The following is a 26168-nucleotide window of genomic DNA, read 5'->3' on the forward strand; positions in this document are numbered from 1 at the left end:
AGAGGTGGATTATCAGGACGCAGTGAGCGTTTCTCATGTTCCAGCTATTCAAGCATGTATTTTTTTTTAATGTTCAGTTCGGAATTCTTCAAGAACAAACTGCAAGTCAGTAAGCTGGTAAGTGGAAGCAGATTTATGTAAATACATGATAGGAACTAGTTGCAAACAGTTGCACACATAATTCCGGTTTGTTTAATGCTTCTTTCATTAATCTCACTGCTGTTCTTTAGTCTTGTGTCTTGTCTCTTTAGGTGTTTTTTAGTAGCATTGTTCAATTTCAGCTCAGATGCTCACAGATGTGATGGATGAGGTTGTATTGAGACTGTAGTGATCAGTATTATCTAACTGAACTGTCAGTATTTCTGATTTACGTCCCTCTTTTCCCAGTAGGTGTGAAGGATTCATCAGCACTCAGAAGACTGACACACTGTGGTGGACCGGCAGAATCAGGATCACAGCTAGACTAAATGCAACATTCCCTTTAGCTGGAAGCAGACCACATATCTGAGTGCATCATGGATTTTGTGATGAAGCAAGCGCTGGGCGGTAAGTGTCATCAACTACTGCTGTGGAAATGACAGACATGTATGATTGACAGTTTAATGCATAATAGCATGCAAGCAGGAATTGATTTCAATAGAGATTTTTACTGTAAAATGTGATATTGTGTAAAACAACAATATTTATATATAGCATAATATTATATATAATACAAAATAAAAACAACAATATTTATTGGTAGTTAAATAATTAAAACATTACATTTTTTAAACGTATTATACGTTAATTTAAATTTAATTTATACCAGTTAATTTGCCACATTGTAATTGGGTGTAATACAGTAAGTCAGCAATATGTTTTTGAAATTCATAAATTTTTTAACAATAACAAAGCAAAGTGCTTATTGATCCGCTTATAGTTTTACTTTATTTGACATGCCATGTGTATGTTATAGATTTGCACCATCTGATAAACATAAGTTAGTCTAAAGGTCACTGAGCCCTTAAATCAATTTCATGATTTGTTTTCATCAGCTGAGTGACTATGGCAAATAAAACGAAATGTATTTCTCCCCTGTCAATTCCCTTGAGTGGGCCACACAATGACCTTCTGCACAAGGTCTCTTTAAGAAACACAGATTGTCTTTTCACCGCACGTCATATTTTACACAGTTTCTTTGCTGTTCCACTTGGATGAGGCCAAGACATCGGATTGAGACTATGAATTGTAAAACATAAAATGAAATATGAAAGAAATGTGTCTGTGGCACTTTTAATATATCAACAAAAAAAACCTTTGATATGTAAATGCTCTGAATTTGATTCCCAACGTCTAAAAATCTTGTCAAATGTGTTTGTTTTTTTTACTTTGTTTTTGAGCATTGATCTTATAAACCGACATGGCTTAAATTCTGCTTCGTAGCTCTGAGGTAATGGAGCATGATTTACTCACGAAAATCATCCATTATTAAACAGACTTTCCCTAGCCTGATTTCCTCAAGCCTTGCAAATTATGCAGAAGCATATAGAATTTCTTCAAGATCCCACAGAGAAGAGTCGGCGTTCAGCAGACTGTAAAAAACAACCTTTATGTTTGTTGTCTGTTAGTGTCAAAGACTTTTATTAAAGAAAGATGGAAAACAGAAAGCGGGCATAAACTGTAATAAACAATGTTGTGCTTCAGAACAGCCCTGCTTATTAACTCTTTTCCCGCCAGCATTTTTGATCATTTTCACAAAATTCTCATGGCTCCCAGAATATTTTGTTATATGAATATCTGAACATGCAAAATATCAAAAGAAAGAACAGAGCCTCTGCTTTTAAATCAACAAAAAAAAAAGTTCATGCATTCTTTTTTGTCAACACTTGAATGTGGGTAAATTTCATAAAAAAAGAAAAAATTTGAACAAAAAGCTGAGAAAATCACAGTTTTATCAAAGTCTACATCTGGATGGGATTCAGAACGTTGATCAAAACATAGATGGAGTAGAGCGAGTCCAACAAAACCCAAAGCTTCACAGTCCTAAACCACTTCCTGGGTCGACATTTCATTCAGTAACGTTAGGCAGATTTGATTTATATGCTGTTTAATGTTTGATGATATGCATTTGCTTACATACGCGATCGCTAGTTTCTGTTTCTTCTTCGTCGGGTTTTGTTCCAGAGATTCAGTACTCTTTCAGAAGATGCATAATAGTGCCTTCTACTCTATAACAGTGAAAACACTGAAAGCCTGAAAATGGCAGGAAAAGAGTTAATGGCTCACGTGACATTATAAAAGCATATTATTACACAAAATATCTCCAGATACACTCACCAACCTCTTATTAATCATTCTCAAATTATCTTCTCTTTGTGTAAGATATTTCATGCACGATGTTTGCTTTAGAGACTGTATTAAACGCTAGCAGTGTTTCGGTTATAAAACGCAAGTGACCTATTTTTACTACTACTGCTTTACTGTTATAAAAGAACTTAATTAATATGCTAATTTCCTAAGCTCTGATAATTCACGTATCATTAAGAATTAGGCTGTTTCCAGAGATACTGGAATACAGTTCAGCGGCTGTGCCATCGTTATGCAGAGCCCAGATTTGCTCTTCCATCCATAACCATCACTGCTGTTCCTGCCAAGTGCTTTGATGTAAAGCCATGAAGTATCTGATAGAGGTATGCAGCTCTATTGTTATGTTAACCATCCTCTGTGTGGCTTTAAACAGACAACAGGACTACATTCAGTCACCTACATCTTACTTTAAGCTCTCAGGAACGGCAGTCGCATTGTGTTTTTAGAACAATTCACGGGACGTGAAAATCTGAACCATCTAAATAATTTTTTATTAGTTATTAGTTGTCATTAGTATTTTTATTTAGTGTGTTTAAACATCCTGATTGGCCCAGCAACAGCAACAGTGGCTTAACTATTGGTGTGACTCTAGGGTGGGGCTATCTGTTAAATCAACCAATGGCAGGAGAGAGGAGTATTCAGGAAACCTGTTTGACAAAAATGATAATTTTTTTTTTTTTTACACATACTGTGCACTTTAGCTGTCAGTGGGCAGTTGTTACTTGAACAGGTGACTGTGGCACAGACTTGCTGAAGCTCACCTAAGAATACTGCAAAAAATGCTTAAGCTGTATTTTCCAATAAAAAACATCCTGTAAAAAAAGATAAATATAGTTTATATTAGATTATATTAGAGATGATATTTTTCTTATTGCAATTTATTTATTAAAAAAATAATTTGTAAGAAAAAAATTGCCAGTGGATTCAAAAAAATACTGCAAAAATTCTTAATCTGTATTTTCCTATAAAAGTCTATTAACATATTGAAAAAAAAAGATAGATATAGTTTATATTAGATTATATTACATTACTTTTATTTGTTTTTTGTTTGTTTGTTTGTTATTTTCTTATATGCAAATTATTCATTTAAAAATAATAATTTTGTAAGAAAAAAATGCCAGTGGGTTAAAAAAAATACTGAAAAAATTCTTAATCTGTATTTTCCAATAAAAACATATTAACATCCTGTAAAAAAGATAAATATACTTGTGAAGCAAAAGATAATATTAAATTACTTAAATTAGTATTTGTTTTTCTTATTGTCAAATTGTTTCTTTAAAAAAAATCATAAATCTCGATTTAGTTTTTAAGAAAGAAACTGTCAGTGGGTAAAATAAAATAAAAAAATACTGCAAAAAATTCTTAATCTGTATCTTCCAGTAAAAACATTAATATCATGTAAAAAAAAAAAATTACAAATAAAAATAAATAAATACAAAGTTCTGTCATGAAACTCTAGTTGGCGCAGGCTGATAGGTTCTAACTCAGTCTGACATAATGACATCATTATTCACGTGGTGCAGCTGATTGGTTCTTTTTGTATCAGCAACCAATGAGCTTGCAGCTCAAACATTCAAATACTCGGCTAGTGGTCGCTGTAGCAGTTGCAGCGCACTTCAGAAACCCTCCACCTTCCCGAGCTCCACCTGTATAGATCTGCTACGGGGTGATTTCATGTATGTTTATATAGGGTTGTCTCATATATGTTATATGTGCAGTAGCAGTATTTCTTACATGCTCACAGCAGCATGTCATGGATGTACTGGAAGTAGCAAGTCTCGGTACTTGCTCTGCAGCAGCAGCGTAGCAGATCAATTCCACCAAGACCAAACACATTGACATTGCCATGTATATTACCATGCTAAACTCTCCGACAGTTGTCATGGCAGAAATACATATACTTGAGAAGCAAAAGATAATATTAAATGACTTAAATTAGACAAATTGTGTCTTTTTTTTTTAATTTAGTTTGTAAGAAAAAAATCTTATATTAAAATCATTAATAAAAAGCAAAATGAAATGTTAAAATGTAATACTTTAATATCATGGAATTTTAGAATTTGGATATTTACAGTTACTATTTCTTATTTTATTTGACAGTTTATTTTACAGACCCTTCATTTGCTTCTTTCAGTCATGACATTGTTAAAGTTCAAATGTAAATGCTTAGATCAACAGTTAGAGTCACAGTAACTGAGGCAAATAAAAAAAATTATCGATCAGGAAGCTTTGGTTTGGTGGGGGGTTTACTGTGGGCTTTGAATGACCTGAGGCCACAGTAACTGAATGACTTCATACGGTCCTTGTGGACCATGGGCGTCCTGCAGCTTGACATGATATGAGCACTGTTATGTCAGCTCAGGCTGTCCTCGACATGCACATGCAGACGGTTAAAGACCACTCAAAGCATACACTGCCACTCCTTTCCTCTTCAGTGTCCTGAGTGTCATACAGAAGCAATTAAACACATGTGAAGGTAATGCATAGATTTCAAATGCACACTCATGCATAATAAATTACTTCCATTAATAATGAATGAGTGTACAGTTGCTTGTAGAGACATATTGTGCACAGCCATTATGCAAATGATTAATGACTTAAAGCAATAGTACAGCGTTTGCAACCAAATCTTGCTTAGACCGTTCACATCAGTCTGTATGATTCTCAAACACAGCTGTGCTTTGCATTTTAAAACATATGTCTAAAAGTGACCATCGAGGTATATGCAATCACAGCCATTGCCTTAGAGCATTTGTTGCTGCACTACCCAAAATGACCTGCGGCTGTTGTTTGCTGAAACCAAAACATTATGTACAATACACAGCGTGATAGGTAGTAGAGCTGCACCAATGAAACAGATGGCAGAGAGAGGAGTGGCACATGCATCATTCTGGTGTCTCTGTTTGCCTTCATCATTTTGGCTTCAGTGTATCATCATATTAGGAGATCGCAAAGTGCAAAACGTGATCAGTCTCTCTTTAGAATTTGTGAACACGTATAATTATGTTGCCATTCAAAAGTTTGGGGCTTTTAAAAGAAGTATTTTATGTTCACCAAGGCTGCATTTGTATGATCAAAAATCCAGTAAAAATAGTAAAATTGCAAAAAAAAAAAAAAAAATACTGTTTTCTGTTTGAATATATATTAAAATTTAATTTATTCCTGTTCTGGCAAAGTTTTCAATGTTGTTAAGGCTGCTTAACATTTTTCTGGATTCTTGAATGAATACAAAGTTTTTAAAAAAAGTGTGTGTGTGTGTGTGTGTGTGTGTGTTTGGAATTGGAATTTTCGACATTCATTTTTATATATGCTTTACTGTGAAACGGTATGTATTTTACAATTTAAATTGTTTGTTTTCCACATTTTTTCAGGATTCTTTGATGAATAGAAAGTTTAAAAAAAGAGAAAGAAATAGGAATCTTCTAAAACAATAAATAAGTACAGACTTACTGAAGCTCACCTGCGAATACTGCCTAACATCCTTTAAACAAGAAAAATATATTTGATAAGCAAAATATAGTAAGAAATAGCATGGTAACAGGTAATATATCTAAATATATTTATATTTGTCTTACCTGATTGGCAAATTGTTGTTGTTGTTGTTGTTTTCTATTTTATTAAATGTACTTTTTTTATAAAAATTCTTCAAAAAAAAAAAAGTTTTAATATCTTATGGACATTTTTGAAATTGAAATTTTTTACATTAATTTTGAAATATGCTTTACTGGTTTAAAAAACTGATTTAAAAAATGTGCAGATGTATTTTACTGTTTAAAATTATTGTTTTCCACATTTTTCAGGATTCTTTGATAAATAGAAAGTAAAAAAAAAAGAAAGTAATAGAAATCTTCTGTAACATTATAAATGTCTTTTACTGTCACTTTTAATCTATTTAAAGCAGCCTTGCTGAATAAATGTATTCAAAAAAGAAAAGTCAAGTAAAGTAAATCTAACTGACCCCAAACTTTCGAATGGTAGTGACTAATATTTCAGTATCAGCCATTGAAAACTGCTTATGATATCTTTGCTCTTTATTGCACAGGGGCCACCAAAGACATGGGGAAGATGTTAGGTGGAGAGGAAGAGAAGGACCCTGATGCCCAGAAGAAGGAGGAAGAGAGGCAGGAGGCGCTCAGACAACAAGAAGAGGAGCGAAAGGCCAAACATTCTCGTATGGAGGCCGAGAGGGAAAAGGTCAGACAGGCCATTCGAGATAAGGTATGCTTTTCACATTTCCCGTCCACTTCAGCTCCTTGTGACCGCTGATTAGACTGAGACCAGGACGTTTGAATAAACTGGTAAACATGGGAGCGTTTGCTAATTGCTAATCAATTTCAAACTAAAGCAGTATGAAGCCATTATACCTTGATGACAGGACTTAATGATTTATGTGTGTGTGGGAATAACACATCAAATCAGAATCTCCATTACGCTTTAATGAAATGTCACATTTGCAGGAGGTCTTGATGTCAGCTAATTACAGCTAATTGAACAGCTCATTCTTAAGAGAGGAAAGTAGCGTTAGTGTTAGCCAGAAGTATAAAGTCATTACAGGGTCATGCATGATTCCAAATGGTCATGAGAAGCACCACGAGAACATCTGGACATGGCCTGATCTCACTTAAAACTGAAAGCCACAGAAATGCATCAGACCCAGGGCACTTTAAAGAAATAGTTCACCCAAAAATTAAATTCTGTCATCATTTATTCACTCTCATGTCATTCCAAACACAAACAGAAGATGTTTTGAAGAATGTTGGTAACCAAACCGATTAAGTTCCCATCGACTTCCATTGTGTGGACAAAAAATACAATGGAAGTCAATGGGAACTGAAACTACATTCTTCACAATATCTTCTGCTGTGTTCCACATTAGAAGGAAAGTCATTCAGGTTTGGATCATGCGATGATTTATGTTTCTGTCCACACTTAATAAATATAAAGCATACTCCCATATAAAACTCCATAAAATGCCTAAATATGAGCTACTGATACTGAAAACTGTAAAAAAAAAAAAAAAAAAAGAACGCAAAATATTTTCTTACGAGTTAGGTCAAAAGTAATGTAAAAGTAATCCAAAAAGTACTCCGAATACATTACCTAATATGTGTAATCCAACAGAGGTTACTAACTGCAATTTCCATTATGTAATTTGTAAACAGTAATGGACTACAATTTTTACTGTAAAAAGGCATTTGTGTGTATTATGACCCGCAGGGACCCGATGTGAGTTCCACCAATCAGAAAGGTTCCAGAATCTCAGTCGATTTTTTGATTGGTTAAAGTTAATAGAGAATAGCTCGTGTTTTTGGGTGCTCTGGGGGCTCGAGCACACATGGGATCATTGCCTATGAACATGAGGGTGAATAAATGATGACAGAATTTTCATTTTTGGTAGAACTATCCCTTTAAGGCCAATATGATAAATAAGGGCAACAGTTAAATCCTACAAGATGAATGTTTTAATGTTTGGCCTTTATGGCCTGAATAAATCATGAATTTAAAATACAAAATAGCTTTTTTGCATGGAGTTTCAGTCTTGAAACATAGCAATGGTCTTAAGAAAGTTCATAAATGAACCCAAAATAGGGCAGCTAAGATGATGTCAGTAATATTTGATCAAAATAAAACAGGAATTGATTATCTGTTTTTCTGTTAGTTGCATTATGTAGAATATTATAAATTAATTTTATTCTAGTGTATTATGTCGTATAGTATAGTACACTACCGTTCAAACGTTTGGGTTGGTAATTTTGGTAAAGTGTAAAGATTTCTGTTTCAGTAAAGTTTGAAACAGTAAAGATTTCTGTTTCAAATAAATGCTGTTCTTTTGAACTTTCCATTCATTGAAAAATCCTAAAAAAAAATGTTACATGGTTTCCACAAAAATATTAAGCAGCACCACTGTTTTCAACATTGATAATAATAATAAATGTTTCTTGAGCAGCAAATCAGCATAATATAATGATTTCTGAAGGATCATGTGACACTGAAGACTGGAGTAATGATGCTGAAAATTCAGCTTTGATCACAGAAATAAATTACATTTTAACATATATTTAAAAAGAAAACAGTTATTTTAAACAGCAATAATATTTCACAATATTACTGTTTTTACTGCATTTTTTATCAAATAGTATAGTATATTATATAATACATCATATAGCCACATATAGTATCTTATAGTATATTATATAATATATATATATATATATATTTTTTTTTGCATAGTCTTTGTAGTTCTTGGTATTTGATTTTATTTGATTTGATCCATTAAATACAGTAGAGCTATGAGAAATGCTTTTATTAGAACATTTTCAATAGTCCACTCCTCCTGTTCTTCTCATGTTAAATTATTTCCACTTCATATTATATGTATGTTTACATAGTATGGACTAAAGAAGAAAGAAGAGAAGGAAGCAGAGGAGAAAGCGGCTATGGAACAAGCGTGCGAAGGCTCCTTGACTCGCCCCAAAAAGGCCATCCCAGCAGGCTGCGGGGCGGATGACGACGAGGACGAGGAGAGCATTCTAGACACCGTTCTCAAATTCCTGCCGGGACCTCTGCAGGACATGTTTAAAAAGTAACAGACATGAAGCGGTTTCTCAAGAAAGATGAGTGAGGGGGGATTTTTGCCAAACAGGTGAAAGGCTTTTCACTGCCTTGACAGAATTTTAATTGTTCCTTTCTTATGGATAGATACACAAATCATAACCCGCCAACGTCTGGTCTTTTCACTGCCATTCAGGTTCAAATTGTTTACACTTTCTATAAATCTCTGTTTGTTTACTGATCACCAGGGTCTCTGATGCTGCCTTAGGTACTCAACGATCAGCCCCACAATAACAGCACATTGATACTGAGCTCTGGCACTAGGAATATGATTCTTACTAGATTTATTTATTTAAAACACAGTGGGGTCAGAGTATTTTAAAACTCTAGCTTGATATAACTGTCCCTTCTTTCATAGAAAAGTTGTCAGTGAAGTGCAGAATGCAGCTGTAATGCTTTGAGTAGTTGCATGAGGTCAAAATCGTACTATATGATGAATTACGTTTGCCATCAGTGAGTTTGATGATACGGTGCCATTTGTAAAAATGGGAGACGCTGATATACTGTCTTAGATGTGCCACGTCTGACCACCTGAATGCTTAAATGGTTTGCAGCCTGGCAGTTCTCATTTGTCTATGATGTATTATTTATTTAGATTTTTTTTTCTATATATTTTTTGTTAGTGTGAAATAGAACTTGATTTGACCACAAGTAATATTCACATTAGCCTTGCCAGCAAAAGATCAGGAAAAGCTCAGTAAGTACTAGAACTGTCTGTGAGAATAGTACAAACTGGACCAAATCATCTCTACAATTAAGAGTCATTCAGGACGATTCAAGATCCCAAAACCATACAGAACAGACTCTACAGACATTTTAGTATGCATTCAGAAGTCAGCCAGTGTTTCACAGCACATTCCTCACGATGATCTGATGTTAGATTACTCACACATGACAATCAGAAATTAACTGGTTTCATTCAAAAATTAAAAAGAATCTTTTTTATTTTTGTTATCTGTTAAAAATGTATGTAAAACTAAAGATGGGTCACAAGATATTTGGGATGTTCTGCAATATTAGAACAACTGCCTTAGCTGAATATTATGTAAAGGTCTGACCTGAGTTTTTATTGTGCTTGTAGAAAAAAGTAGGTAATTGTAACATTAAAATGCAAAAAACAAGCCTATATATAGTATAATGAATTTAGTAATATTGCATAAAGTGCAGGCATTGTTTTATATAGAAACCAGTTTCCGGCATTGAATTAAAAAATCTCACAATGCTGACTTTTTTTCTTGCATTCGCATGCTTATATCTCACAGTTCGGACTTTGTTTCTCACAGTTCAGATTGGTGAGATATAAACTCAGAATTGGTATTGCGAGAAAACAAGACAGAATTCTGAGTTTCTGGCAATTCTAGGTTTTCTTCGTAGAATTCTGAGAAATTCTGTGTTTTGTTTTCGGCATGAAATAAAACAAAAAAGTAAATCTCAAAATGATTTTTTTCGTGCAGTTGTCAGTTAATATCTTTCAGTTCATCTCAGATATAAATTCGCAATTGCAAGAAAAACAAAACATGGTTCACAAAATATTTGTGATGTTCCTCAAAATCAGAATACCTACCTTAGCTGAATAGTTATGTAAAGATAAAAAGTTGCAATTACCTGGAAATAATGGAAAAGGGCTTTCGTTTTAAATGATGTTTTTGAAAAGAATTATTAATCGATAACAATATGTACTAAATTAATTATAAGAATGCATGAGCTTCAATCACAACAGTAAAAAATACCAAAGAGAGAATGAACCACAATTATACACTTTAGTACAGCGACAGTTCAAGAAACAGCATGCTAAATGATCTATTATAACAGTATGATATTATGATAATATTTTGAGAAACAGTTATATTCATGCATCTGATCAACAACAATCGTTCCTGCTGTGAAACACAATATATCTGCATGATTATTATTAAAAATGCTGCCCAAAATATTCATCTTACCGCTGGCAGATCTGATGTGGGGTTGCAAATATGATGACTTAGGGCTTTTTTTATTTCAATTATTAATGTCCTTATGTTTTTAAGCATTGAGTGAACACTGCCATTTGATAAACATGTTGGACACATATTTTGGGGGAGGGATAAATGTTTACATAACTGTTTATGAAAACTGGGGTAAAGAGCAAACATATTTTGTAAAGTAATGCTCAAATGGGTATTGTATTGCATGATGGGAAATATAAACCTATAGATACGTTTTCATTACAAAAAGTCAGTAGTTATATGTTTTCCAATCAGTCCGATTAAAAATGTGACCCTTTTTAAGCTCTGTTAGCAAATGAAATAACTACAGGATTATATCCGTACCCTTTAGGCTGGTTGTTCTGTGATCAAAATGCTTTAAGATTGTAAAGTTTGTTTAAAAAAAAAAAATCTTAGTAAGAACAGAATGACATACTTTAGAATAACACATGCTACACACATTTTAGCAGTGCAGAAGGACGTTTTTTAAATTACTTTAGAAAGAAAGAATGAGATTGACTTTTTCATTTTTGTAGTGCTGAAATATTTTTCACTAGTCAAAGCCATATTGTTAGACTGCAATAATTAATAAAAAAATAATCATCTTGTAGTCATGCATCTGTTTCCTGTAAAAGTATGTTGAAATCTATTTAACTCTTAGTAGTACAAGTCAGAAAGTGTATATACTTTCTGTAGAGAGAGAGAAAGAGAGAGAGAAAGAGAGAGAGAGAGTCTTTAAAAAAAAATGCTACTGTAGTACGGTCTACTGTATGTGCTGTTTGTTCTCAATGTAAGTGTGTATTTATGTGCATCCGTACCTGTTTGTGCTGTACAATGTTATTTCATGTTGTACCCGTTGATGTCTCTTTTGTGCGTACAGTCTAAAGCAGGCTGTGTGCGCTGTCGTGAAGACGGTGGAATCGGGGTATATGGGAGTCCTAATGTTCATGTATGCATGCAGATAAACTTTGCATTAAATACCAGGTTGTCAGGTTGTACCTGTTTATGTATCACTGTCCCTGCAACAGAAGCTGCACCCTTTATCCAGGGATTAGTTCCCATCTGTCTAATGGCATATGATGAATTTTCAAGCCTATCATTCAGGTTGACAGAATGGAGAGATCATTTCAAAACCGTTGCTAGTACTCAACTAGGGTCATTTCTAGTGATTTACCATTCGCAACTTGATCTCAGACAAGAAATATTTGTGATATTATATTTGTTGTACTTCCAATATACCTCTTGGCATAAATGACATTCATGCAGTGTGTTGCCACAATGCAGTGGTTCATCACTTCATGACATTTAAACACCAAGTCACCCCAAAAAGTATTTGGACACTTTTGGTCGTACTTAAATGTCATTAGATATAAAATATCAAGCCAAGTGTCATCTGCAAACAATTGATTCTAGACCTTGAACTTCAGTTCATCACAGTTTATCACATCTAATATTGTTCAGTTTGAGGTTTTTTTATGTTGTTATATAATGCACAAAAAAATGTAGACATTTTTTAATGCGGCTCCTCTGTTCAAATACTTTTTGAAGTCACAGTATATTTGGTTGATTCCCCACAGAAGCAAAACTCTTTAGGTGTCAATTCTTTTCATTTGTGTGTCAGACATATTTGGAATTTTCATTTTATGTCATTTTTCTATTACATAATAAACTGGGTGAAAAGGGCTGACTGTGTTGGTGATTCTGTAATCTTTAAGATGCTATCGGGCAGTAGATGTTCAGCAGTAGAAAACAAACCATTTATGGATCTTATATGATTTTAATGATGACATCCGAAGCATGTGTCTTTGGTTGAACATATCAGCTTCACTCTTAAAAAATAAAGGCTCCAAAAGGGTGTTTTTGCAGTGATGCCATAAAAGAACCATTTTTGGTTCCCCAAAGAACCTTTCAGTGAACAGTTCTTAAATGAACCATTTTGAAGAACATTTAAAAAATCTAAAGAACCTTTTTCCACTATAAAGAACCCTGAAAGGTGTGAAAGGAGTGTTATTGGAATAGTTCACCCAAAAATTAACATTTTCTGAAAATGTACTCATCGTAAGGCCATCCAAAATGTAGTTTAAAAAGTGAGTTTGTTTCTTCATCAGAACAGATTTAGAGAAATTAGCATTCCATCACTTGTTCACCAATGGATCCTCTGCCTTGAATGGGTGCCGTCAGAATGAGAGTCCAAACAGCTGATAAAAACACCACAATAATCCACAAGTAATCCACACAACTCCAGTTCATCAACTAACGTCTTGTGAAGCGAAAAGCTGTGTGTTTGTAATGAATAGATCCACCATTATGAGATTTTCACTGCCAATGCTCCTGGCTAAAATATGCGTCCATAATCCATAATAAATCTTCCTCTAGTGAAAAAGTCCACTGTTGTGTTCTCACATCAAAATCCACCAACATATGTGTAAATGGTGCTTGATCTGTGCATATTTCTCTGCTGATTCAGACTTCATGTAGATTTCTTGTGGATTATTGTGATGTTTTTATCAGCTGTTTTGACGGCACCCTTTCACTGCAGAGGATCCATTGGTGAGCAAGTGATGTAATGCTAAATTTCTCCAAATCTGTTCTGATGATGAAACAAACTATGGCCTGATGGTGAATACATTTTCTGCAAATTTTAATTTTTGGGTGAATTACGCCCAACATAATTAATGAATACAAAAGTGTACTGACAATTCTGTGAAGAATATGATCAATTCACAGCTCAATGAGATTTTAGTGAAATAACAACAGTTAAAGTCACAGCCTGTGAAATCATATTGGGATGTTTTCATGTATTTAATAAATATGTAAAGCAGTAATGACGCTCTAAGATAAAAGTGTCTATGTTAAGGGCTATGCAAATTTTAATTTTTGGGTGAATTGCGCCCAACATAATTAATGAATACAAAAGTGTACTGACAATTCTGTGAAGAATATGATCAATTCACAGCTCAATGAGATTTCAGTGAAATAACAACAGTTAAAGTCACAGCCTGTGAAATCATATTGGGATGTTTTCATGTATTTAATAAATATGTAAAGCAGTAATGACGCTCTAAGATAAAAGTGTCTATGTTAAGGGCTATGTTTCACATTTCCACCATACCCTTCGGTTGGGTTGGACCAAACACTTGCATGCTTTCAATTATTTCAGGAATGGAGGGAAATGAGCAATTTGTTTTCATTATTTGGCTGTGAATGCACGATACCATTAAAAATTGCTGTTTTTTACTTTAACACTGTCCATTCCATATATGTGCATAAATGAGAAAGATTTTGGATGAATCACTGCAATCATTCAATTAAATACATTAATTTACCGTGACCTTGAACTGCAGCATCACTCTTCAGCACTGTTAGCTGGGGAACTGTCAATCTGCAGGCCATGACTGGTGTTTTTGTTTCAGCTTAACAAAATATTAATAATTTTGTATATAAGGTGTATTGGACTTTAGAAATACCTATTCAGTACATACACATGACATATGCCATTCATGTAGGCTTTGGACATGCATGTTTTCACTTCATATTGTTTATTATTGAATCATTTTGAGAACATTTGTGCCATAATGTTGTGGCTGTACAGGATGAAATAATGAAAGCAGGGGTCTAAACTATTCAACTGAGATAGTTTATGTTGTCAGGGACCTGAATTAATTTATTATAGATAATTTCAGTTTAAGTAGTTTCTTAAAACATATGTAAATTACTGGTACATATGAAGTAGTATAACAGATTTTTTATCTTCTTGCTGTGTGTTTGAGGCTTTGGTTTATAAAACAACTTTAGAATGTTGTTTCTTTAAAAAGCAATTACAAACCATATGTGTTTTATCAAAACTGCAATGAAAAAAAAAACAGCTCAAAAAAGCCCTCTAGATTTTATTTTATGAGCACACTGGTGCTGTAATTAGGCACGTTTTTGTAAGTTTGAGTGTGAAAAAAGTGTTGTTTGGCCACAGTTCATACTGAGGCACAATACTGGATGCTCAGTGTGTTATTTATAGTTACAAAATTACACTTCCAAGATGAATAGGCTTTCAAACGTATATAGTCGATGAGTGCATAATGCTGCCAGCATCAAGCAGTACCATTTCTTTTCATTCCAAAATGCTTAGTAAGTTTACATTTTTACTGAAAATGTATTTGAAAAGACTTAAAGGAAAATTTGCTGATTAGCATGACATCACTTGTTCACCAATGGATCCTCTGCAGTGAATGGGTGCCGTCAGAATAAGAGACCAAACAGCTGATAAAAACATCACAATAATCCACAAGTAATCCACACCACTCCAGTCTATCAATTAATGTCTTGTGAAGTGAAAAGCTGTGTGTTTGTAACAAACAAATCCATCAAGACGTTTTTACTTCAAACAGTTGCTTCCGGCAAAAATACTGTCCTGTATCTATAATATTGGTTTCTCAAGTGGAAAAGTCATCTTGTCTGAATCAGAAGAGAAATATGAACAGATCAAGCACCGTTTACAAGCAAAACCAGATTAAAACAGATCTAAACAAATATGTGGGTGGGTTCTGATGTGAGATGATGGAGGAAGCATTATTAAGGATTATGGACTGTTGCCGGGAGCAACAAATTAAAGTTAAAACGCCTTAATTATGAATTTGTTTTCACTTCACAAGACATTAACTGATGGACTGGAGTGGTGTGGATTATTGTGATGTTTTTATCAGCTGTTTGGACTCTCATTCTGACGGCACCCATTCACTGCAGAGCATCCATTGCTGAGCAAGTGATGGAATGCTACGTTTCTCCAAATCTGTTCTGATGAAGAAACAAACTCATCTACATCTTGCATGAGTACATCAACAATATTTAATTTTTGGGTGAACTATTCCTTTAAAACTTAAGAACAGACCTAAAAGCTTGTTTCAACTGCCTCTCCATGTGTACACTAATTCCTTTTCATTGCATAAATGTATGTCTATCATATGTGATTATGATAAAGTTGAAAGGCTATCAGAAAAAAAAAGTTTGTTGAGAAGCATTCAGCTGTTTGAGGTTTTGATCCAGGGTTAAGTGTGTGTAGAATGTAGAGAATGAGTTTCTTATTGCATGTAATGTAATACATCTGTCAAACCAAATCACTGTAAATCTGTTACATTAATGAACCTAAATTACCTAAAGTACCATTTTTTGAAATGGCAAATAAAAATGCTTTATAAAAAGGTTTAAATGTTTGTTTTTGTGAATTTAAATGAAGCACTAACAATAGTCTGTCTAGCACTAAAAAAGGGAGTGTCAGCGGACGAATGTCTCATATCTTTGCCTTCAAACTCTTGTTTTGACAGTAAAGCTCCTACTGATTTTCTTAGCCAAGATTATGACTGAATTTCATGAGCAAATGGTGACGTGGGACTTGCTCACCGAAACACACTCACGTTTTTATATATATCATGCTCCTATGAGACTGTAAGGATCTGATGATGACAGGTTTTGTGATTGTTACTTCACATGCTTGCCCTGCTTGTCCTACTTCTCCAACTTTCTTTAAGCAATTTTCTGAGTTGTTTCTCTCTTATACTTAATTTTTGAGTATCCAACATTCTTCCCATAGTGTGTCCTGCATGCTGCCATCTCTTCCCCAGGTAAAGGACACACACAGCTTCACCTGGTTTAAAAGAAAATGTGACTTTCAATTATGATCAACATTTTTTTTGAACATTGTTTAACATGATTAACAAGTTTTTCATCAATTTGAGCTACAGTAGCTCTTCTGTGTGATCTGACCAGACGGGCTAGCCTTCGCTCCTCACGTGCATCAGTGTTTTTCCTCCTCAAGAGTGAGCTCCACATTGTCTAATAGCATACTATATGAGACATACAAATCTGATATGATACTTAAACTATTTGGTAACACTTTACAATAAGGTGTGTGTGTGTGTGTGTGTGTGTGTGTGTGTAAATGACTGAGAAAAAAACAGCTTGAAGGAAAACATTAAAACATAAAGCAAAAAATAAAAATCAAACAGTTTTGCCTTTAACCAGTTAAAGTTTGCACATAGGAAACAGCCTGATTACAGTAAGAACCATAGTCCAATCTGAATATTTGAACACAAATAGTGCAGGAAAGTGGCCAAGCATAAAATATTGCTCCTGCATGTGAATTGCAAATCGAATTCATTCCAAAGCTGTTGAAAAAACAACGTTCTGAGAGGCTGAATTGTTGAATAGCAAAGGTTACTGTTGGGCTGCTAATAAATTGCATGTAAAAAATGTTTTGTTTCACATCAAGACCCATAAATTACTGGAGCATAGACTGAAAGACAACGTGGAAGAGTAACGAAAGCCAATAATATGTCTGGTGGAGAAACTAATCCATTAAGACCTGAGGGACCGAGAGAGTCTCATAAGGGACCTGGAAGCTCTGTCTATTGAAATGGAAATTAGGGGAGATACGAAAATGTGTCATGTCATTTTAACAGAGAAAATCAGAAAGCATTTTACTTCTGCCTCTTCATTTGTGTGTGTTCTGCTGTGGTTTAACTATGGTGTTTTATTATGACATATGTAGGTCAATTTGAACACAATTTCATTGTTACATGAATTATGAAAAATAAAGGCGTAGAGAAATAATAGTAAAAAGGCACATTTGACTTTTTGCATTTTGGCTGGTAAAAGCGTACTTTCTATAGATGGTAAATATATAAAAACTATATCTTCAACACTGCACATTCACATTATCTTCCTCATGTCAGCAGTCCTGATAAAACGCATTCTCCCTCAGTCATTTATTTTATCACTGGTGGCTATTCAGATTATACTTCTATTCTTAATATATCTGAGTTCATTTAAACGCAAAACCCCTCATCATCTGATTTTATAACCATCATAAAATTATGACTCATTCTTTTACAATACATTATGCAAATGTTAAACAATTTTAGAACTATAGAACATCCAAAATCGAAACATTCTAACAAAATCAGGCAGAATTCTGGATCCACTGTATGTAAAATGCCACACCATATTTGATGAAAAATATCAATAAACATATTTAGTCATATAAAAGAGTCATATAAAAGTCATAGTCACGTTAAAAAAAAAAAAGATCAGAGAGGCTAATCAGAATAGCTATTAACTATTTAAATGTAATGTCCAGTGTTATGTTTAAAGGTAGCTTGTAGTTCACTCAAAAATGAAAATTTGCTGAAAAAATGACAGATTTGGAGAATGAGAGTCCAATCAGCTGATAAAAACATCACAATAATCCACACCAGTCCATCAGTTAACATCTTGCATGTGAAGCTGAGTGCCAATGTAACCCATTAATTCTGCTTTTTTCATCCAACAACATTCCAAATACAATGTGATTTCTAGAAAAAGTCACTGGACCTTTGTTTCCAACCAATAAGACATCTTTCTGGGAAGATTTCTTATTGGTTGGAAACAAAAGTCCAATGATTTTTTTTCTAGAAATCATATATTTGGAATGCATGCAATAAAAGATTATCAGTTGTTGTTTTGGTCAAAATTAAACTGAAACCTTAAAAACTCTAAAATGCCTTTATTGTCATTGCACAGCTAGCTGTACAATGAAATTCATGGGCAACTCCAAAATAACACTCAACAAGCAAAATACAGAACAGAAAGTAACACATAACTCGACATAGCCGCAAGAATAGATCAATAAATAAACAATATAACTTATATTGCACAGTCCGTAATTATGTAGGCTATTGCACAGTCCAGTGTATAATGTAAATATATACACACCATTAAATAGGCCTACTAAAGGTGAGTTTCCTTTGGGAGCTATACTTACGTTTTATTACCGACGGAAATCACGCCTTTTCTCCCGTTTTCTCGCCCATACAAACGCACATGCGCACAGGCACTTGTTTTCAGCACTGCCCCGCGAATTTATCAATGAAATATATTCGCAGCTGAAAAGCTTCATGGCATTTCTCAGTGTGGTGGTGTTTTTGAAGCAGTTAAACTTACAGTTTCGCTATTAGCAGAGACGCTGATGCCGAACGCTGTCCAGAGACGCACAGACTCAGGTAATTCACAGTTCATCTCTCTTTCCAATAACTGCATTAGCCTACTCTGCATATAAGTTATTAGCTCTAACATGACATTTTGTAATTAGCAACGGGGGGCTTGGGAATCGGGATGAGCTAAATTAAACTAAAACCTGACAAATGTCTTGAAATAAAACTCGAACAGTGTCTTGAGGTGTGGTAATAGTCGGAATAATTCCGGTCTGGTGATTATTAGAAAAATAATGCATAATGTGGCCACAATGCTGGAGTCCTTACTTAATAGCATATTCCTTAGCCTACTTAATTTTAATTAATTTACTTTGCCTATGTCACCTATTTCTTATTTAATTTTCATTCATTTATTTTGCCTACGTCACCCGCCCTGATAATGATGTTATTAAGCCGCTCAGCCAATCAAATTTGAACACCGAAACTAAGTGCTATATAATATTATATTAGTTTATAAAATTGTTAATGGAAAAGGTTGCATTTAATTAGAACAATATAAAACAGAAACAAATCCTACTAGTTCAGACTTTTGTACAAATAACGAGCGGCTGCAAGATTAACAGTAATACATGGATTTAAATCCTCAACCATAAACAAAAGGGATGGAAATAATGGTGATGAACCAAAGCCTGGAAACTGGACATCACAAGGGAAATGGGCTCTGCTAAATGAAATGTAATTAAGCAGCAATCGAAGGATGCCTGAAGCAGCGGGTCATATGTAGGAAGTGGCAAAGTGAGACATCCTGGAGCCTGCTGGGGTGAATCAGCAAAGAAGTGTGAGGACAGCTGCCACCAGCCAGACTACAGGCTCCTGAAGTGGGCACGGAGGACACACGTGCTGTGCAAGTCTGTCACAACGGAGGAAGATTAATGATGGGGCTGAACCTAATCTCACTTACCAGCTATTGCCTGCTGACCCGAGACTGCTCCAAGTCTACAGACTACCACTGTGTGCTGCACCTCCAGTGACCCTCCACCACACCGCCATCCCAGAGAAATCACGACATCGGCGTTTAGTAAGATCCGAAGAACAGAAAAGATCAGAATAGCTGCTGCTGTCCTTTGGTCTCCAGAGACACAAATAGTCACACTTTTTCTAACAACTCCTAGTATGGTATATGCAATAAAATCAGAGAAAGGCTAAATATTTAACTTGCCATCATGATATAGCACAGACAATGACTTCATATTCTGCTAAGTCTGTAACCAGAACTTTATAAGCTTCTTCCAAGTTTAGGATGCTCTTATAATAAATCCCAACGATAAACAAAGGCAATAGTTTAGATATATGTTTTCTATTACTACAAACAAACTATCAAATAAATAAATAAACAAATAGACTATCAAAAATCCAGGCCAACATTAAATATATATATATATATATATATATATATATATATAAATAAAAAAATTAACTGGTAACTGAAACATTTTTGTTATTTCAAGATACATTAATAAAACTAAATAATAATAATAATAGATTAAGAACTTGAGAAATGTTGCCTTGGCAATTAACTGAGATATTACTAAAATTTAAAATAAATGAAAGCTAAATAAAAAAAATTATTAATTCATTAAAAAATTAACTAATAAAAATGACTAAAGCACATTACTAAATTAGTAAAACTTTAATTAAAATGAAAATAGTTCAAATTAAAGCTAATTCAAAATATTTATAAATACTATAATAGTTGACAAATAATACTAAAATAACACTCGCATGAAAATATGGTGCTTTGTATTTCCAAAAAAAAAAAAAGGTTTCAGTGTTAATCATGAAATTAAAAAGCGCAGTAACTTGTCATATGGCTTTTAGGTCAGTCATACTTTATGAAACAATTTATTAAAAAAAAAAAAAAAAACAGTACATAGTTTATTTCTATTAAAGAAAAAGGCAAACATACAAAAATGCCCGTATTAGACATAGCAATGCCATGCCTTGTTTCCTCAGAGCCTGTGATGCCCTCTGCTGGTCATTTCTAAAACTGGAGATACTACTCATGCATTTGAACAAGATGGAAAAATCCATAAATGAAAAAAAATTTCCATCAATTTTCTTTTTTTACAAAATGGCAATGGTCAATTATGGGAAACAACAACAACATGCTCTGCGAGTCAAATGATTTTCAAGTCTTCTACACAGATATGATAACCACTTAGACTAGACTTCTATCTTGGTCGCCAAGCCAGTTTTTGGAAAAGGATAAACATTATCCTTTTTTCTGTAGAAGAGCTGCAGGCAGTAGTTATTTATACTTGCAAATGATACCTTGATCATTCAGGAACTCCTAATATGAGAGCTGAACATCAAAATATCTTTGAACTATTTACACCATTCACCTCAAAACAAGTAGAAAACTAATACAAAGCAAGTATATCGAATGAGCCATCGATTAAACCTCTAATGAGGCAGAATACGCCTGAACACATGAAAACTCTGGTCCTCAGGAGTCATTGGGAAGTCCAAAGAGCTTGACGGTCCCTGCCTCTCGGTTGCTGTCATATTTGCCCTCTTTATCGTCGCAGGCGTACGCCAGCAGCGGTCTCTTCGGATGCCACGCTACAGTGAAGGTCGGAGACTCGCACTGAATCTCCCAGAGCTTCTCACCTACAGCAAGAACACGAAACAACCATCAGTCAGACAGAAAACACAATTCAAGCTTTCACAATCATTTCAAAATATGTCTGCTCACCCGTCTCTACTTCAGCAATGTCAATGAAATGATCCTCAGAGGCTGACGCCAGCATTTTCCCATCATGACTGAAACTAAGCGTCCGCACAGGCCAGTCGAGTCTGTTGTGGGATTCAAAATATTATGAAAATGTTATTTAATGTAAAGTGAAAATAAGGCGAATGTGCTTGTCTGCCAACAAATTACAATCAATGAACTCTGATCTCTTTGAAAGAAATTGAAAGTGACAAACACAGTATTCACACAATATTCTAATCTATCTATCTATACACAAAATTCAAAGTAAATACAATATTAATATTTTGAATAAGCTTGTATTTTTGATTTTCAGATGATTTTAGCTTTAGGTGTTGTTTTACACTTTTGCCATTTTTATTATTTTTTTTATATTTCTGTTTAGCCTTAAAGTTTTTCTCCGTTTTAGTAAATTTTAGTAGTAACTTAAACTTAATTTCAGTTAGTTGCCAAGGCAACAATTCTAATTTATGGTTTTTCCACCTAAACTTTATATTTTATTTCAGACTGTTTTAATTAACAATAAGAACACTGCATCAACTGACCTAGAAAAGAAATTAGTCATAAATATGAGAAAAAAATAAAAAAAATAAAATAAAAAAAAAAGGTTTCAGTGTTAATCATGAAATTAAAAAGCGCAGTAACTTGTCATATGGCTTTTAGGTCAGTCATACTTTATGAAACAATTTATTAAAAAAAAAAAAAAAAACAGTACATAGTTTATTTCTATTAAAGAAAAAGGCAAACATACAAAAATGCCCGTATTAGACATAGCAATGCCATGCCTTGTTTCCTCAGAGCTTGTGATGCCCTCTGCTGGTCATTTCTAAAACTGGAGATACTACTCATGCATTTGAACAAGATGGAAAAATCCATAAATGAAAAAAAATTTCCATAAATTTTCTTTTTTTACAAAATGGCAATGGTCAATTATGGGAAACAACAACAACAACATGCTCTGCGAGTCAAATGATTTTCAAGTCTTCTACACAGATATGATAACCACTTAGACTAGACTTCTATCTTGGTCGCCAAGCCAGTTTTTGGAAAAGGATAAACATTATCCTTTTTTCTGTATAAGAGCTGCAGGCAGTAGTTATTTATACTTGCAAATGATACCTTGATCATTCAGGAACTCCTAATATGAGAGCTGAACATCAAAATATCTTTGAACTATTTACACCATTCACCTCAAAACAAGTAGAAAACTAATACAAAGCAAGTATATCGAATGAGCCATCGATTAAACCTCTAATGAGGCAGAATACGCCTGAACACATGAAAACTCTGGTCCTCAGGAGTCATTGGGAAGTCCAAAGAGCTTGACGGTCCCTGCCTCTCGGTTGCTGTCATATTTGCCCTCTTTATCGTCGCAGGCGTACGCCAGCAGCGGTCTCTTCGGATGCCACGCTACAGTGAAGGTCGGAGACTCGCACTGAATCTCCCAGAGCTTCTCACCTACAGCAAGAACACGAAACAACCATCAGTCAGACAGAAAACACAATTCAAGCTTTCACAATCATTTCAAAATATGTCTGCTCACCCGTCTCTACTTCAGCAATGTCAATGAAATGATCCTCAGAGGCTGACGCCAGCATTTTCCCATCATGACTGAAACTAAGCGTCCGCACAGGCCAGTCGAGTCTGTTGTGGGATTCAAAATATTATGAAAATGTTATTTAATGTAAAGTGAAAATAAGGCGAATGTGCTTGTCTGCCAACAAATTACAATCAATGAACTCTGATCTCTTTGAAAGAAATTGAAAGTGACAAACACAGTATTCACACAATATTCTAATCTATCTATCTATACACAAAATTCAAAGTAAATACAATATTAATATTTTGAATAAGCTTGTATTTTTGATTTTCAGATGATTTTAGCTTTAGGTGTTGTTTTACACTTTTGCCATTTTTATTATTTTTTTTATATTTCTGTTTAGCCTTAAAGTTTTTCTCCGTTTTAGTAAATTTTAGTAGTAACTTAAACTTAATTTCAGTTAGTTGCCAAGGCAACAATTCTAATTTATGGTTTTTCCACCTAAACTTTATATTTTATTTCAGACTGTTTTAATTAACAATAAGAACACTGCATCAACTGACCTAGAAAAGAAATTAGTCATAAATATGAGAAAAAATCAAAATTATGACATACTATGTCAAGATTATTAGAAAAATTATGACATAAAAAGTCAAAATTATGACATAAGTAGAAATTGATAAAAAGTCTAAACAAATCTTTTAAGTCTATTTAAAAAAAAAATTAATGACTTAAAAACCATGAGATAAAAAGTCATACTTGTGTCAATTTATGACATACTAAGTCATAACTGAGATTAAAAATCCAAATTATGAGACAAGCCATCAAAATTGTGACAAAAAGACCTAATTATGAAACAAAAGTCTTTCAAAAACTTATTTCAGAAGGTCTTTATGGCATAAATAGGGTTGCAAAGGGGTGGAAAATTTTCGGAAACTTTCCAAAAATCCCTGGAATATTCCAAAAAAATCCTGTAAAGTTTCCAAAATTTCTGGAATATTTCCAAAATTTACTGGAAATGTTCCACCTTTTTGCAACCCTAGGCATAAAATGTAAAATATATGAAATGAAAAGTCAAAATTATGACACACTAAGTCATAGTTATGAGATAAGCGTTCAAACTTCTGACAAAAAGCCAAAATGATGACATAGCAAAGTCATAATTGTGAGACAAAAGGTCAAATTCTTACATAAAGTCAAAATTATGATGAACTGACCTGGAGAAGCAGCGCACACACACCAGCTCCTCCACATCCCACAGGCTGACTAGCGCATCTGCACTTCCTGTGGCAAAATACTTGCCCGTGGGATCAAATTTAATGCAGATGCAGTTGGACGGATGGGCATTAATTGACTGTATGAGCTTGAGATCAGGGTAACTGAAACGGACACAAACATGACAACCGATTTCATGAAATCACCAAAATGTTCCGCACACCAACAGCTTGTTACAACTACAACTGAACATACCTTAATATATTAATACAGCCATTTCCGTTCGTCAGGAAGAACATGTCATTGTCATTATTCCAGGAGATCTCATTGACCTCAAACTTGAACTGCTCCTCGGCACGGGGACGGTGCGTCTTGGCATCAATGAAGGTCACAACATCATCCTTGTTGCCGACAGCAATGGTCTGACCATCAGGACTCCAACAAATGTTGATATTCTCCCCTAAAAGTTGTCATAGAAAATCCCACATATGAATAAACTTCATAAGAACAACAGATATGACAGATAAGGTTTAGCGCTTCACCTTTGGTGCTGACCGTGGCCATGCATTTGGTGGTCCGTACGTCCCAGATGCGGATGGTCTTGTCTCCTGATGCGGTGACGAACAGATCAGGGTTGGTGGGATGCCAGCACAGCTGATCCACACTGTCTCCATGCCCTCGGTAGTTGTTTTCCTTCACCTGATAACATGCAGTATAGGTTAAAAAATGAGCAAGATCACGTCTAATAATGACAAATAACCATATAACCGAAAATATAGTAGTTATAGCTACCATGGTATTACTTCCCTGATAGCTAGATGTCTGTTAAAGATCTCTTCATCTGCAAAGCATCTGCGGTGTACAAAAACATCTGACAGATGTCTTTAAGATGTCAGTTTTACATACATTCTAAATCATAAACATCTTAAAGACATCTTCTAAACGTCTATTTGACATCTGATAGGAAACGTCCTATAGATGTACTGCAGATGAGCAAACACTCTAAAAAATACATCTTGCAGATGTTAAATAGACGTCTCCGTGATGTACGTGTGCTATCAGTGGCTCATCTGCAATACGACTATAGACCAATTTAGAGTAGACGTCACAGTTACGTCACTTGCAGCTGCGCGCGCATAGTGGTTGCAGAAAACACGGAAACGAGTAAAATCTATGGAATAAGAGAAAAAATGTATCGTTGTGCCTTTGGATGTCAGAATCGGAATGCAAATAATTTTTATATAACACTGTCGTCAAAGACGCCATTTGAAGCTAAATGCAGACGCTTAAACGGACAGACTATGGAATGGATGAAACCTGATTACCCTACTTTTAAAGCATAAATTTGATTTAAACAATAGGTCTATATAATATTCATATAGGGGACATATTGTGTTAGCCCTACAGTTGAAATACATGCATGAAATACTATTAAACCTATAACATTTGACATAAAATGTACCTATTTTATCTCAAAATTCTGACTATTTTTCTTGCTAATGCAAGTTTATATCTCCTAGTTCGGACTTTATAACTTTATTCAAGTCAACAATTGCGAGTTTGTCAATTCTGAGGAAAAAAAAGCCAGAAGTGTGGGATTATAAACTAACAAGAAAGAATGACGAGTTGATTTTTCTCACCAGAATTGTGAGATATAATCTCGGAATTTCAAGAAAAAAAGTCCGAATTTTGAAATATAAACTCAAAATGACATTTTTTATTATTTTATTCCGTGGCTTGAATAGACTGCTACGTTAAAACGG

General features: G+C 34.3%; 2 protein-coding genes and 1 long non-coding RNA gene across 12 annotated transcripts in view; 1 reads left to right on the forward strand and 2 right to left on the reverse strand.

Annotated features, from left to right (window-relative positions):
- LOC107662015 (complexin-2) overlaps positions 1-12481 on the forward strand; it is a 36087-nt gene extending 23606 nt beyond the window's left edge. For 4 of the 8 annotated variants that reach the window (XM_016451865.1, XM_016451859.1, XM_016451864.1 and 1 more), the window contains exons 2-4: positions 388-546; positions 6389-6564; positions 8736-10266. In XM_016451865.1, the coding sequence (XP_016307351.1) occupies positions 516-546; positions 6389-6564; positions 8736-8933 (405 nt within the window). In that variant the 5' untranslated portion in view covers positions 388-515 and the 3' untranslated portion in view covers positions 8934-10266. Of the gene's footprint in view, positions 1-91; positions 118-387; positions 547-6388; positions 6565-8735; positions 10267-12470 lie in introns of those variants that run through there. The other 4 variants (XM_016451861.1, XM_016451860.1, XR_001631163.1 and 1 more) reach the window with 3 other exon arrangements.
- An 8273-nt stretch (positions 12482-20754) lies between these two features.
- LOC107662037 (uncharacterized) lies at positions 20755-21733 on the reverse strand. 2 transcript variants are annotated; one of them, XR_001631171.1, is made up of 3 exons: positions 21636-21733; positions 21342-21550; positions 20755-20927 (listed from the first exon to the last, which is right to left on the reverse strand). It is a non-coding gene; the product is annotated as an uncharacterized LOC107662037 (long non-coding RNA). The 2 variants fall into 2 exon arrangements; XR_001631170.1 differs by lacking the exon at positions 20755-20927 and having other exon boundaries at positions 21000-21550.
- A 576-nt stretch (positions 21734-22309) lies between these two features.
- LOC107662035 (THO complex subunit 3-like) overlaps positions 22310-26168 on the reverse strand; it is a 4805-nt gene continuing 946 nt past the window's right edge. Inside the window, exons 2-7 of one of the 2 annotated variants that reach the window (XM_016451895.1) lie at positions 24948-25104; positions 24661-24865; positions 24408-24569; positions 23194-23294; positions 22900-23108; positions 22462-22482 (exon numbers count right to left, since the gene is read on the reverse strand). In XM_016451895.1, coding sequence (XP_016307381.1) covers positions 22945-23108; positions 23194-23294; positions 24408-24569; positions 24661-24865; positions 24948-25104 — 789 coding nt within the window. In that variant the 3' untranslated portion in view covers positions 22462-22482; positions 22900-22944. Of the gene's footprint in view, positions 23109-23193; positions 23295-24407; positions 24570-24660; positions 24866-24947; positions 25105-26168 lie in introns of both variants that reach the window. The other variant, XM_016451894.1, reaches the window with a different exon arrangement.

The sequence above is a fragment of the Sinocyclocheilus anshuiensis genome, unplaced genomic scaffold (genome assembly GCF_001515605.1).
Source record: "Sinocyclocheilus anshuiensis isolate Anshui unplaced genomic scaffold, SAMN03320099.WGS_v1.1 scaffold535, whole genome shotgun sequence".
NCBI classification, from domain to species: domain Eukaryota; kingdom Metazoa; phylum Chordata; class Actinopteri; order Cypriniformes; family Cyprinidae; genus Sinocyclocheilus; species Sinocyclocheilus anshuiensis.